Source organism: Leopardus geoffroyi, chromosome B3 (assembly GCF_018350155.1).
Source record: "Leopardus geoffroyi isolate Oge1 chromosome B3, O.geoffroyi_Oge1_pat1.0, whole genome shotgun sequence".
Lineage (NCBI taxonomy): Eukaryota > Metazoa > Chordata > Mammalia > Carnivora > Felidae > Leopardus > Leopardus geoffroyi.
In genome coordinates this window covers 18,751,565-18,764,367 of record NC_059337.1, presented here as the reverse complement: position 1 = coordinate 18,764,367, position 12,803 = coordinate 18,751,565, and the positions used below count along the sequence as shown (strand labels likewise).

The 12,803-nt window shown below is 42.8% G+C and overlaps 1 protein-coding gene across 1 annotated transcript in view; it reads left to right on the top strand.

Annotated features, from left to right (window-relative positions):
* CERS3 (ceramide synthase 3) overlaps positions 1-12,803 on the top strand; it is a 105,837-nt gene that overhangs the window by 57,864 nt on the left and 35,170 nt on the right. The window contains exons 9-10 of the mRNA XM_045448790.1: positions 521-649; positions 2,870-2,976. Of these exons, the coding sequence (XP_045304746.1) occupies positions 521-649; positions 2,870-2,976 (236 nt within the window). The remainder of the gene's footprint in view (positions 1-520; positions 650-2,869; positions 2,977-12,803) is intronic.

Genomic DNA, 12,803 nt, shown 5'->3' with positions numbered 1-12,803 from the left:
CCTAGATTTGTTAACATATTTGTTACACTTTCATTTGTTACTTGTTTCATATGCAGCAACTCTTATTTTAATGGTTGTACAGTTTCACTATATTGTGTATCTGTCTTTTTCCCTTGTTGGAATTAGACAGGGAATAAGTGATAGATGTAAATATACACAGGAATATACTCATGTGTGTATGTATATGGGATGGGATGTGTATGTATATCCAGTGTGAGGCAGTGGAAAGATGTTAGGAGATGTTTAGGATTTAGATGACAACTATTCAGTGCTGTCTCAGAGTTCAGTGACTTCAGTGATGCCGATAATATGTGCTAGTTCCCTTGCAAGGATTGTGTTTAAGAATTAAAGTGAAAGCATTTTACAAATTTCAAAACATTCAGATGTAAGTTACTGGATTTTTTTAAAAATATTATTGTTGTTGTTGTTGTTGTTGTTGTTGTTGTTGTTGTTAGCTCTTCCAGTGATTAGGAAATAACTGCATTTGCTTAATAGCCGCTATTTTCCTCTCATTATATAGGATTTTCTAGCTCATGTCATCCACCACCTGGCTGCTATTAGTTTGATGAGCTTCTCTTGGTGTGCTAATTATATCCGCAGTGGGACCCTCGTGATGATCGTGCATGACGTGGCTGACATTTGGCTGGAGGTAAACTTTTGCCATTAAAAAAAGTAATAACAATACCACGTCCCGGGTTTTTGTGTCTCGTCCCAGGAAGAATTGTCTGTGAGTGATTTAGCAGGGCTCTCTGTCATGAAAACACCCGAAGTCTGAGGATGTCTCCGGGCTTAAAGAAAGGAAATCTTTTAGTTTTTAGTTTCCATCCTTCTCCAGGGTACTTGAGAGAGGTTAACTCATGGAATCCCACTTGCGAAAGTCGCACGCAGATACTAGCTCAGAAAGTACACTGATGTCTCTGAGGAAGGAATGAACTCTAATCTTTGAAAAGGAAACCTTGGATTTGTGGCATTATGGATTCTTAATATTGGATGATACCATATATTTCCTTAAGCCAAAGCTGAACACCCATTGGATGCTTGCACTCCCCCACACGGATGGTCCTCCAGCTTTAAGGAATGAGAGCTGATGTTTATTTAAATGACATTTCTTTTCTAAGGAAGGAATGTTTTGGAGCAGGGGACATTAAAGCAAGAGTCTTCTTAATCCCAAACAACACAAAATATGGGAAACAAAACAAAATTAGGATTGTTTTCTCTACATGTTTCTGTTATGTATTGGTTCCCGTTTGCCCTGAGGCAGTGATCCCAGGGTCCTCTTCCCGGCCAGCTCTCCTGCTGTACTTAGGGTCACATTTCCCAGAGCCACTTAGGGTGTCCTTTAAATACCTTCGCTTATAATACAGCTGAGGAAAATGATACCAACCCGTTTCATGTTCAGGATCGCCTGAATATAGGTTGGTATGGAAGAAATTAAATTTGATAGGATCTTGTTTTTCTAGAGCAGCATTCACCAAACTTTTTGGTGAAGAGCCAGATAGTAAATCTCGCTTTGTGGGCAACATAGGATCTCTTGCCATATATTCTTTTTGTTTTTTATTTTCTCATACCCCTTTAAAAAGTGAAACCCATCCTTAAGGAGTGACAAGCTTTAGCCCATAGGCTGGATTGTACTTTGCTAAACCCTTTTCTACATGTAACCAGAAGTCATTTGAAGCTATTTTGAAGCAACTGGCTACTGTTCAAATATCAGATGTGCACAGAATTTTGTTTCTTCTATGCAATTGCAGTTAGACATGTAAATCCCATTCTAAGGGTCTAGATTATTCAGGGCAGCAAATGGCTTAGCAAAAGAAGGATTATGCCAGTTTTCCCATGTATCGCTGTCTGAATGTAGCCATCTCTGTTATAATTGCCTCCTTCTCTGATCATATCTCGGTAACCCTGCCTGTAAATTAAAACCATATTGGCCATGACTTAAGAATTTTATGCTACTCTGTTGCTCCTAAGCCCTCTAGCCTTTGGTGTACGTCCACTGTAAAACAGCTTCACTGTGTTGTTAAAAGGGAGTTAGCTGTTGGGACTGGGAATAAGCACTGGGCTGTCCCTGTCCACCCTCCCCCACCTTATCACTGACACGACAGAACTCCCTGGGTGATTTGGGCAAATCACTTAATGCTTTGTTTTCTGTCCTCAGCTGTAATATGAGAAGTCATATCTACCCCTTAGGGTATATTGTGAAATTTAGCTCATTACTGTTTGAAAATGTTCTGGGGTTCTTAGGTGAAAAAAAAAAAAAGAACAGAAGAAAAATGAAATGTCAAACTCAGAGGTCCCTTCGTGAATAAACTGAGAACAGCTTCATGTTGTTAGTGATCATGAATCATTTCTGATTCACAAGCCATGATCTAACGTGAGGTTCAACGAGCAAGGCCAGTACCTTCCACCAGCTGGGAAGAGGCAGCATGAAGTAGTGGAGTGGGGCTCATTTTTTATATTTTCCAGAGGGTGCCTAGTCCACAGCTTCCTTGAGTAGTTGGTTTTAGTGTTTGTCTTCTTGGGCAAGTTCTATCTGAACCCAGACGTGGTACAACTTTTGCCCCTGTTTAGACCCTCCTAAAGATGGTGCCTATTGATCTTTCAGATTCCTCAAGAGAGTTGGTAGGTCATTTTCTTAGCTCTTTCTTTGCAAGGAAAAATAGCCCCAATATCTATGATCACTCTTACTCAGAAGGTGTCTTTGCCTTCTTCAAGCATCTTCCCGACCCTCTAGTTTTCCACATGTTCAAGTTTGGATCCAGGACCCAACCCTTTAATGGTATCATCGTATCATTTTGTTTATGAATATTTAATTGAAGAATTTTATACTAAATCACTTTATCTGAACGCAATTGCTTTCTTTTGTTTTCAGTCTGCGAAGATGTTTTCTTATGCTGGGTGGAAGCAAACTTGTAACGTGCTGTTTTTCATCTTCTCCGCCATATTTTTCATCAGCCGCCTCGTTGTCTTTCCCTTCTGGTGAGTAGACAAGGTGCTGTACCATGACTTTGGTCACTGTGTTGAGGTGGCCTTGGCATGTTGTCAAAGTCAGAGTGTTGCCCTCTCCTCCTTACACTGATGTCCAGTTGTTTGTGCCAAGTTCAGTTGGAAACACTAATGTGAAGGGGCCATTTTTATAAATAATTAAAACAACACCTTCCAGCGTGGAAAAGGCTTATTACAAAGGGAGGTGGGAAATGTGTAACCCAATGGGTAAGCAGCAGCTCTGACTCTATGTCTTGTTTTGTGAATGTGGATCTTTGTGATTAACAGCTTTTCCAGTTATTCAGTGAAATATCATTGGCCAATCAGCAGCTCTTTGAAAGAGAGGCATGTTCTATGTTAAAAATAACAGTAATTGTGGTCACCATTAATTGAATGCCAGACACTGGATTAGGCCCTTTGTATAATTTGGCTCTAGTCTATACAACAAATCATAAAGATAGGTATTACCAGTCCTACTTCACAGATGAAGAAAGTGATACTGATTTCATTCTCCATGATCACTGGCCCTAACAAAGTTCTGGATATCTTTTCAATATTGATCAGCTCTCGATCAGCCTGTTGATTTTATTTAGTCAAGGGCAAGGATTGAAGAACTTATATAATGTCTCCCCTGACAGTCATCCCTTTGACAAGCATAATTTTCCACGTGTTGATTGACAGGAACCAGAGGATAAATGTGAGGAAGTCTTTGATGGTTTGGAAGAAAGAACTTATAACCAGCCATAGTTTGGGGCCGGACTAGGAGTTTCAGATCCTCTCAGCAGAAAAGTTAGTGTCATTGAAGATCCTGGGTTGCAGGGGAAGGGGATGGAGACCCACTTCCAGGCCTGGTTCCTAGTGGGTGGACAGCGTCCTTGACTAGACCCCAGGGAAGTCTGGTCAGAGAGGTCAAGGGATGCTGCCCTCCCTATGGAAGCCAGCTACAGCTTTAAACATAGACCAATATCTTACTTAGACATTTTCTGGAGAGGAGCAGCAGAGTGTGGTAGTTAAGTTCATGGATGCAAGTTGGGCGTGGATTCAAATTCTGGCCCCGCACTTACTACCTGTGTAATCTTGGACATATTAGATATTTCCTTGTGCCTCAGTTTTCTCATATGTAAAATGTAAGTGTTGTCACAAGGCTTAAATAAAATAATACATATAAAATAGTTCAGAATGACATCTGAAACATAGTAAGGACTCAGCAAATGACAGCTATGTTTGCTAAAGTTATTAATAATTCTCCAAGAATTTGAAGTTTCATCTAGAATCATCTAGATGATTCATCTAGAAGTTTCACCTAGAATCAAATGTGAGATCCATCTTTGAAATACTCTCCTTGAAGAATCACATTATCCTCACTTTTGCTTTGGTTGAGCAAGTGTGTTTATGAAATTATAATATTGTATGATAGCAATTATTGGTAGGATAAGTATTGACTTTCAGGTAACTGTTGACTTACGGCTTTTCAGTGTGAATTTTATGATGCTATAAATCCAGCATTTGTCCATCGATTCCTCTTATTATGTTCCAAAGACACCATGCGTTCCAGTTATCTGTTGCTACATAATAAACCATCTGTACACTTAGTGGCTTAAGACAGTGTTTAAGGAGCTTTTTTGGTAAAGGGCCGTAGAATAACTATTTTAGGATTTAAGGGCTACATATGGTCTCTGTCACATATTATTCTTTGCTTTGTTTTGTTTGTTTTACACCCCTTTAAAAATGTACCAAACCCAGATGATCTCACAGGCTGTAGAAAAACAGGTTGCAGGCCAGATTTTACCACCAAGCCTCAGTTTGCAGACCTCTCTTTTAAAAAAACAACACTTATTGATTATTATTATTATGACTTACGGGTTTGGGAGTTGACCAACCTCAGCTAGGTGGTTTTCATTTAGAGTCTCTTCATGTGGTTACAGTCAGATGTGGCCAGAATTGGACTCTTCTTTTTTTTTTTTTTTTTTAAATTTTTTTTTTTTTTTCAACGTTTATTTATTTTTGGGACAGAGAGAGACAGAGCACGAACGGGGGAGGGGCAGAGAGAGAGGGAGACACAGAACCGGAAACAGGCTCCAGGCTCTGAGCCATCAGCCCAGAGCCTGACGCGGGGCTCGAACTCACGGACCATGAGATCGTGACCTGGCTGAAGTCGGACGCTTAACCGACTGCGCCACCCAGGCGCCCCTGGAATTGGACTCTTCTTAAAGACTTCCACACTCCACATGGTTGAGATAACACGCATAGGATCAATTGGTTGATGCTGATGGCTAGTTGGGACCTCGGGTAGGCCTGTCAGCTGGCGTACCCTCCATTGGCCTGACCTCCCCATAGCATGGCAGCCGGATTTCAATGGTGAGCAGCTCATAAGAGAGCTAGGCAGATGCTGTGTCTCCTTTTATAACCACCTGCAGAAGTACCATCATGCCACGTCCAACCTTTTGTTCTTCATTGGATCCAGGTGACTAAGCCCAGCTCATATTTGAGGGAAGGAAAATTAGACTCCATTTATCCACAGGAGTAGTTTCAAAGAATTTGCGGGCATATTTTAAAAAGCATACACCGTGGAAGTTCTCAGTGCAGGGAACTCTCTGAGAAGCTTCTAAGTGTTGCTGCTGTGGTTGGCTTTTGATTTAGCAATGAAGGACATTAACCTCAGACATTCCCATGATGTCTTAAATCAACAAGCAAGCTTACTCTTGCCCAGAAAACAACCAAACATCATGCTGGGGTTGAGGGATTGTGGAGGTGGTGTGTTAACTTTCCCACATACCCTCGTCTTTAAAAATCCTAGATTTAAGTCATTCCCTTGCCAGTATTTCTGCATTTCAAGGAGAATTAGTTGCATGTATTTGGCATTTTCTTGATCTTGATACTTCGCTGACTTCACCAGCCCACTGCAGAGGGCAGCCAATACCACGGTTTGCTGTCTTCAGGGAGTTGGATTGCAAATAAACCAGTATTAACAGACTTGACTGTAAAAATCGTTTTGCTGGTAAAAATTTTTCTGCGCTGACGTTGACTGGTCCTCATTGGAAGGTTGAGGAAAACTTCACCAAGCTATTGGAAGTTTGGGTGATTGGTTCTTGATGGTTTTTGAAAGAATCAGTTGCAGTGTGTTACTCTAGCTTAAATAGTGTTCCCATCAGCTTGAACGTGTTACACAATCATCTTGCGGTGCCAAAGAGGAAAAGTCAGTTCCTTGTTGTTAGCCTGACTCCAAGCATCTGTCTAAAATGTGTAACTGTAGATTCATTTTTCAAGGATATTTTATTAGTTCAGTTTTGGGGGGGGGGGGTGGAATTTACTACGGACCAAACAATGTGCAGATGATCGACCTATTTCCAGATTCAGACATTTTTGAGGTGCCGTGGGAGGCAGCTGGCCATCAGTTGCTCTGTTCCTCCCAACTGTTTTTGTGGCACCTTTTGTGTTAAGATGAAGGGCTGAGTGGGGAGAAAGCTGACCCCTCTGAAATGTATCCAGAAACTTTGAGAGAAAGAACTAGAGTTTGTCCATTACACATGTCTTTCCCTTTCTTTCACTTTCCCTACATTTTCCCCAGCCTCAAGTATATTTGCTGTTGTCTGATCGCTTTCTCTTTGTATTAGTACAACTGTGCCTTCTCTTCTCTCCTCCTTTTTTCCGGAATCTTACTTAGCCAGTTCTCACTCAATCAGTGTCAGCAAGAAGTAATTACATTCTTTTTTAAAATACTGTTCCTCTCAACATTAGGCAGGAATTCCAACTGGCCTTGGTCAAATTACTTTAATCTAACTGCCTACTTACCTCATTTGTTTGCATTTTTATTCAAAGCCATTTAAATCTCAGGCTTATGTTTTTTACGCTTTATTACCAACTGTTGTTTTAAAATAATGACTTCTAAACTGTTGAATTATTGGATGTACCTATGTATTGGAACAGTATCCGAACACTTCCAGGGAATCATTAGGCTAGAAATCCCTTCCTAAGTTCAGGTAAACATCTCCCCTGACTCTCGAAAATTTCCTCCATAAACAACAAGAACAGATAACAATTTAGTCCAGGCTGTTCCAGCTGAAGGAAAGGAGCTCTCTGTCTCAGCTGAAGTTTACAGGGTGGTGCTGGCTCACTGCACTTCTCCATTTCTGGAGCTCATCACAGCTAGATGTTGTGAGGAATACATGGACGAACAAGACACAGTTCCTACTGTGCAGGAGGTCACGACGGTGGTAGAAGAGATCTTTGTATCAACTACCTCATCTATATATGTGAAGACCATTATATTATGTGATCTGTCTACTGGATGTTCAAAAAAAAAATTTCCAACAGTGAGTAATATTCAAATAAGTAACTTCCTGACCTCCAAGGGTCCACATGCTGTGGTAACTTTATATTCCCCATCACTGGCTCACTGGGCTTCAGCCTGCAGCTTTTGGTGATCTGGCTCTCACTGGCATAGAAAAATGGTACTCTGGGAAGCCTCATGTGAAAGGGAATTCTGTGAATGATGTGACGATATAAATACTCGGAATGGCTATCAGAAAGAGGACAGTTTTAAAAAAGACAAGACAAAGCTGAAAGCGTAGAGCAGTGCATTTAGCAGACACTCATCGGAGGGAAACAAGAATAAGGACACAGTGGACCTTTCCCATTGTCATAAGGCCTGGAGCCTCTGTTCTTTTTTTTTTTTTTAATGTTAATTTATTTTTGAGAGAGAGAGACAGAGCGCCAGCAGGAGAGGGGCAGAGAGAGAGGGAGGCACAGAATCCCAAGCAGGCTCCAGGCTCTGAGCTGTCAGCACAGAGCCCCACGCGGGGCTCGAACTCACAGACTGTGACATCATGACCTGAGCCCAAGTCTGGCACTTACCCGTTTAAGCTACCCATGTGCCCCTGGGTACCTCTGGAGCCTCTGTTCTGAATGATAAGGGCAGAGCATGGGTCCAATTGTACCATGGCGCCATGCCCTCATGGGATGGTACAGTGCCCTTCGCATAGCCACCAGAGGAAAGGAGGGACTTGTGCAATGCAAGAGTGGCTCTGCTGAAGCTGGGGCCACTCCCTTGAGCCTCCGCTGCAGATGAGTATCTCGGAACTAGACTTTCCAGTTACATACTTTATGAGGGAGACCGTGAATTTCACCGCCTGTGTTTGTTCAGTGTCTCATTCGACAGGGTGCCCTCACTGGAGCTCCTTCCCTCACATCCCACATGCTTGGCACTTCTGCTGTTCATAAGTTCATAAAGGACAACTACAGCACTCACCCTTCTTCAAATCATGGTATTTTAGAAAAGGGACCTTTTACAGAATTTGGTCATTTATATATTTGGAAATAATTCCAGGCTTACAGGATAATTTCAAGTATGTTACAAAGAGCTTCACTGTATTCACCCAGATTTACTAGTTAGTATTGTGTCCTGTTTGCTTTCTCCTCCCTTCTCTCTCCCCACTGCCCCATCACTCTAAGCGCGCGCACACACACACACATACATGCACACACACAAGCACATGTGCACATATATATTTTTTCTAAATCATTTGAAAGTTGCAAGCATCATGTCCCTTCATTCTTTCGTTCTTCAGTGCGGATTTCCTAAGAACAGGGAGATCCTTTTACAGAATCACAGGAATAGTTGTTGATTTCAGGAAATGTAGCAATCTACCATCCGTGTTTCAGTTTTGTCCGTTGATCCAATAATGCCTTTATTGCTTTGTTCCCTCCTCCTGGATCTGGCCCAGGATCACATTTTGCCTTCAGTTGTCATTCCCCCAGGGACAGTTCCTCACCCTTCCCGTGTCTCGTGTCATCAACATCATTGAAGCATTTAGACCCCCGATTTATTTTCCAGGTGAGGGGTTAAGATATTTCTGGGCTCACACAGCTAGTTATGAAAGAACCAAGACAAGAAACAGGACAGTTGAAACTGAGAATAGATATGTTTCAAATTAAATGACTAAACTGGACAGCTAAAAGCAGGCATAATTTGCCTTCCCTAAGTATTTATTAAGTTTTCTTCAACTGCGCAGTCACCTTGAAATACAAGACATCCCTGAAATATAAGGTAGGCAATTACTCACCAGTAGAACCAGTATTTGTTATCCTGAAAAGGCTTAGGGCTCACCCCCGTGATTAGCAGAAGACCTTTCAGTGCATTAGGAAAATACAACTTGTGGTGGCTGCCTTATCTAGCCCAGCAAAACCAGCTACTATTTACGCCAGCAATGTGATCTTTTCAAGCCACCAAAGCTGCAATGATTGCCGTAGAGTGGAGATGGGAAACAGAACCAAAGCGGGGAAAAGCCAAGGTTTGCAATCCCGGGGCTTGGTAGTCCTGCCACCGTTTGGACAGATTAAAGGCGGTGGACGGAACAAAGTGGCTCCAGGAATCCAGGAGCACAGCGGTCTCGGGGCATCCCCTGTGAAGTGAGAAATTCCATGTAGCCCGGAAGGTAAACAGGTGTTGGCGTGCTCATTCATGTGCCAGCACACATGACACACATGCGTTTGGGACAAAACTGAGGAGGACAAAGTGTTTATTTTTCCCTTCCTCCCATTCTTCTTTTAGCAAAGGAGGAGAAGAAATTGGGATTGAGAGACTGGACCATCCTTAGTGAGCACACTGAGACCAACAGAAGGAGGTCCTGAAAATGTAACCACAGCCCCCAAACCTGCTGTCCCTGGGGCCACAGTGGCCACCCCCTTTGGAGCTCCTCTCCACTTCTGTCCCCTCTGTCCTCCCGCAGAGAATGTTCCGGCAGCACAGGGTGCCCACTCCTCTGGAGCTCCTCTCCCTCTCCTGAGTGGCTCCCCCCTCCTCTCCCTAAGCAGAAACTCCAGCCCAGGGAGCTGCACTCCCCTCCCACCCCATAAGCCACCTGTAGTGGGAACGGGTGGGTGGAAAAGCAGTCATCCTCACAACAGTAGTGACAGTAATAGTCCCAGCTACCATTTTTCGAGTGCTTCCTGTATGCTAAGCTCTTCCCATTTGTCAACTCCTCTAACCCTCACGACAGTCTGACAGTCTGATGAGGGGAGTGGTGTTGTTTTGATCTGACAGAAGAAACCATGCCCAGAGCAGTTCTGTGACTCGCTGAAGACAGCAGGAGAGACATGATCCTAATCTACCAGGTTCCAGAGCCCACGCCCTTGTCTCTCTCCTCTCTGCAGCTCTCTCAGAAGGCATTTGCATTTTAATGGTAGTCTCCTCCATTTCTAGGACTCCACAGTTTGCAAAGCTGGCTGTGTGTCCCCCTGGAGCCTCCCTGTCACAGCCTTCCCCCCACAGGAAGTAGGGGGTGACTTCCACCCTGTCCCAGGACCAGGAAGCTCAGTGACATGTGCTCAGGTTATGAGGCAAGAAAACAGCCCCGGAATGGCCCCAGCCCAGGAATCCTGCTCTGCTGAGTTTAGTCCTAGCGTATCACTCCCCTTTCTACATCCAGCAAAGCTTCCTGATGCCATGACATGCAAGGCCAACATGAGATGGCTCCATTCAACTTTCCACTGGCATCTCACACCGCCCCCCTCTAACAGTCCTCTCCCTTAAGCTGCACCGGTCTTGTTTTAGCCCTTGACTTTTCCATGATGCCTCCCACCCGAGGGCCCTGTACATGTGGTTCCTTCCAACCAGAACCCTCTTTTCTGTGTCTTCCCTTTAAGAATAGAGAAATAGGGAAATCGCAGGTCAGTCAGAACCCTTTTTCTTTCCTTTGCATGGATCACAATGAGTAACTGCATTATTCACATTCCCTGGTAGAATCTGTAAAGTGGATGCTTTTGAGTAGTTTCCTTTACTGTTTTTGATACTGACAAATCCCTATTGGGGACCTAGTAAGGAGCAAGCCCCTGGAACAGGTGAAGGGAGGGCACAGAGATGAAGACGTACAAGCATCTCTTAGTACAAGGCAGGTTGAATGAATCAGGCCAAACGCTCTAAAGGAGGAGGTAGTGGGGGAGCCTAGAGAAATACTATACATTCATACATTCAGAGGTGATCAGAACAGCACCGAGACTTGTTACAGAGGCTCCCGTGCTTGCTTTGATGGGTGAAAAGAGTTTTAGCTGAAGATGGGAAGGGCGGGGCGCCTGGGTGGTTCAGTCAGTTAAGAATCTGACTTCGGCTCAGGTCATGATTCGGCTCAGGTCACCGTTCGAACCCCGAGTCAAGCTCTGTGCTGACAGCTTGGAGCCTGGAGCCTGTTTCAGATTCTGTGTCTCCCTCTCTCTCTGCTCCTCCCCTGCTTTCTCTCTCTCTCTCTCTCTCTCTCTCTCTCTCTCTGTCTGTCTCTCTCTGTCTCAAAAATAAATAAAACATTTTTAAAAAATTAAAAAAATAAAAGGGAACAGGTGAGGACATTCTAGGCTGAGAGAGTACAGAAAAAGGCACACAATTCCCCAAAGATCCAGCAAATCAGAATGACAAAGAGGCTTTCTGTACATTCTTTCCTGAAATCCCTGTGAATGCAGGCCCCAGAATGTGAGCCTTAGCACTTCAGGGATTTGGGTCTGTTTTATTCATTGCTACATTCCTGGCTCCTATGAAGTGCCAAGTAGCACTTTGGTAGGTGCTCAATAAATATTTATTGAATGAATAAAGTAGATAATCATTGCTTCCATTTTACAATTGAGAAAATGCACAGAGAAGTGGATCAAGGTTACATAGAACCAGGATTTTAAGTGGTAGAGCCGGTTATGTTAAAAACATATAGGAGGGGTGCCTGGGTGGCTCAGTCAGTTAAGTGTCCAACTTCAGCTCAGGTCATGAGCTCCCAGTCTGTGAGTTCAAGCCCCACGTTGGGCTCTGTGCTAACAGCTTAGAGCCTGGAGCCTGCTTCGGATTCTGTGTCTCCCTCTCTCTCTGTCCCTCCCCCACTCATGCTCTGTCTCTGTCTCAAAAATAAACATTAAAAATTAAAAAAAAGAAAAGAACATACGGGAAAATATAGTTTATAATGATGGAGGTGAGAAAGGCCTTTTAAAGTATAACACGGAGGCTACCTATAAAGGCAAAAATTGATAAATTTGGTTACAAAAATATTTTAGAAGCTGATTTGCCCCCCCTCGCCCCCCCCCAAAAAATAAACAAGGTTGAAAGAATGAGACTATGTGATGATATTTAATATGATTTTAAAAATAATGTTGTGCTTGATATGTAAAGAACATTTACGAGTCAACAGAAAAAGTAAACACCCCAATAGAAAAATGGACAGATACCATGAAGAAGCAGTTCACCAATGTATAAATCAAAGTAACCAAATAAAATATAAATATATACACACACGCATATTCATTTCACAAGAAATACAAATGTAACTATAAACAATGTGATGTTCTTTTAGATAGAGGCTGACAGAGTACAATGTTGCTCAAGATCTAAGGAAGCAGGTGCCCTCATACATTGAATGCAAGACTATAAACTGGTATGGTCTTGCTGAAAGCAGTCCTGTAACATATTCTAAAATGTAAAATGAGTATACTTTCTGATTAAGGATTTTAGCCATTCTAATAAACGGTTCTATCAAAATATCTTTACAAGTAATTCTTACAGTATTCTCTATAATGTAATGAAACTTTGGAAACAAATAGCTATCAATAAGGGACTAGATAAATTATGATATCTGTAAATAGATTTCTGTGCAGCTGTTTAGAGGATGGCATATAGTAGGGGTTGGCAAACTCTGGCTCACAGGCTAAATCCAGCCCACTGACTATTTTTGTTAATAAAGTTTTATTGGCCCAGAGCCACACCCACTAGTTGATGTATCTCTGCGGCTGCTTTCACACTACAGTGGCAGAGTTGAGTAGTTGTAACCGTAACCAAATGGCCCAGAGGCCTA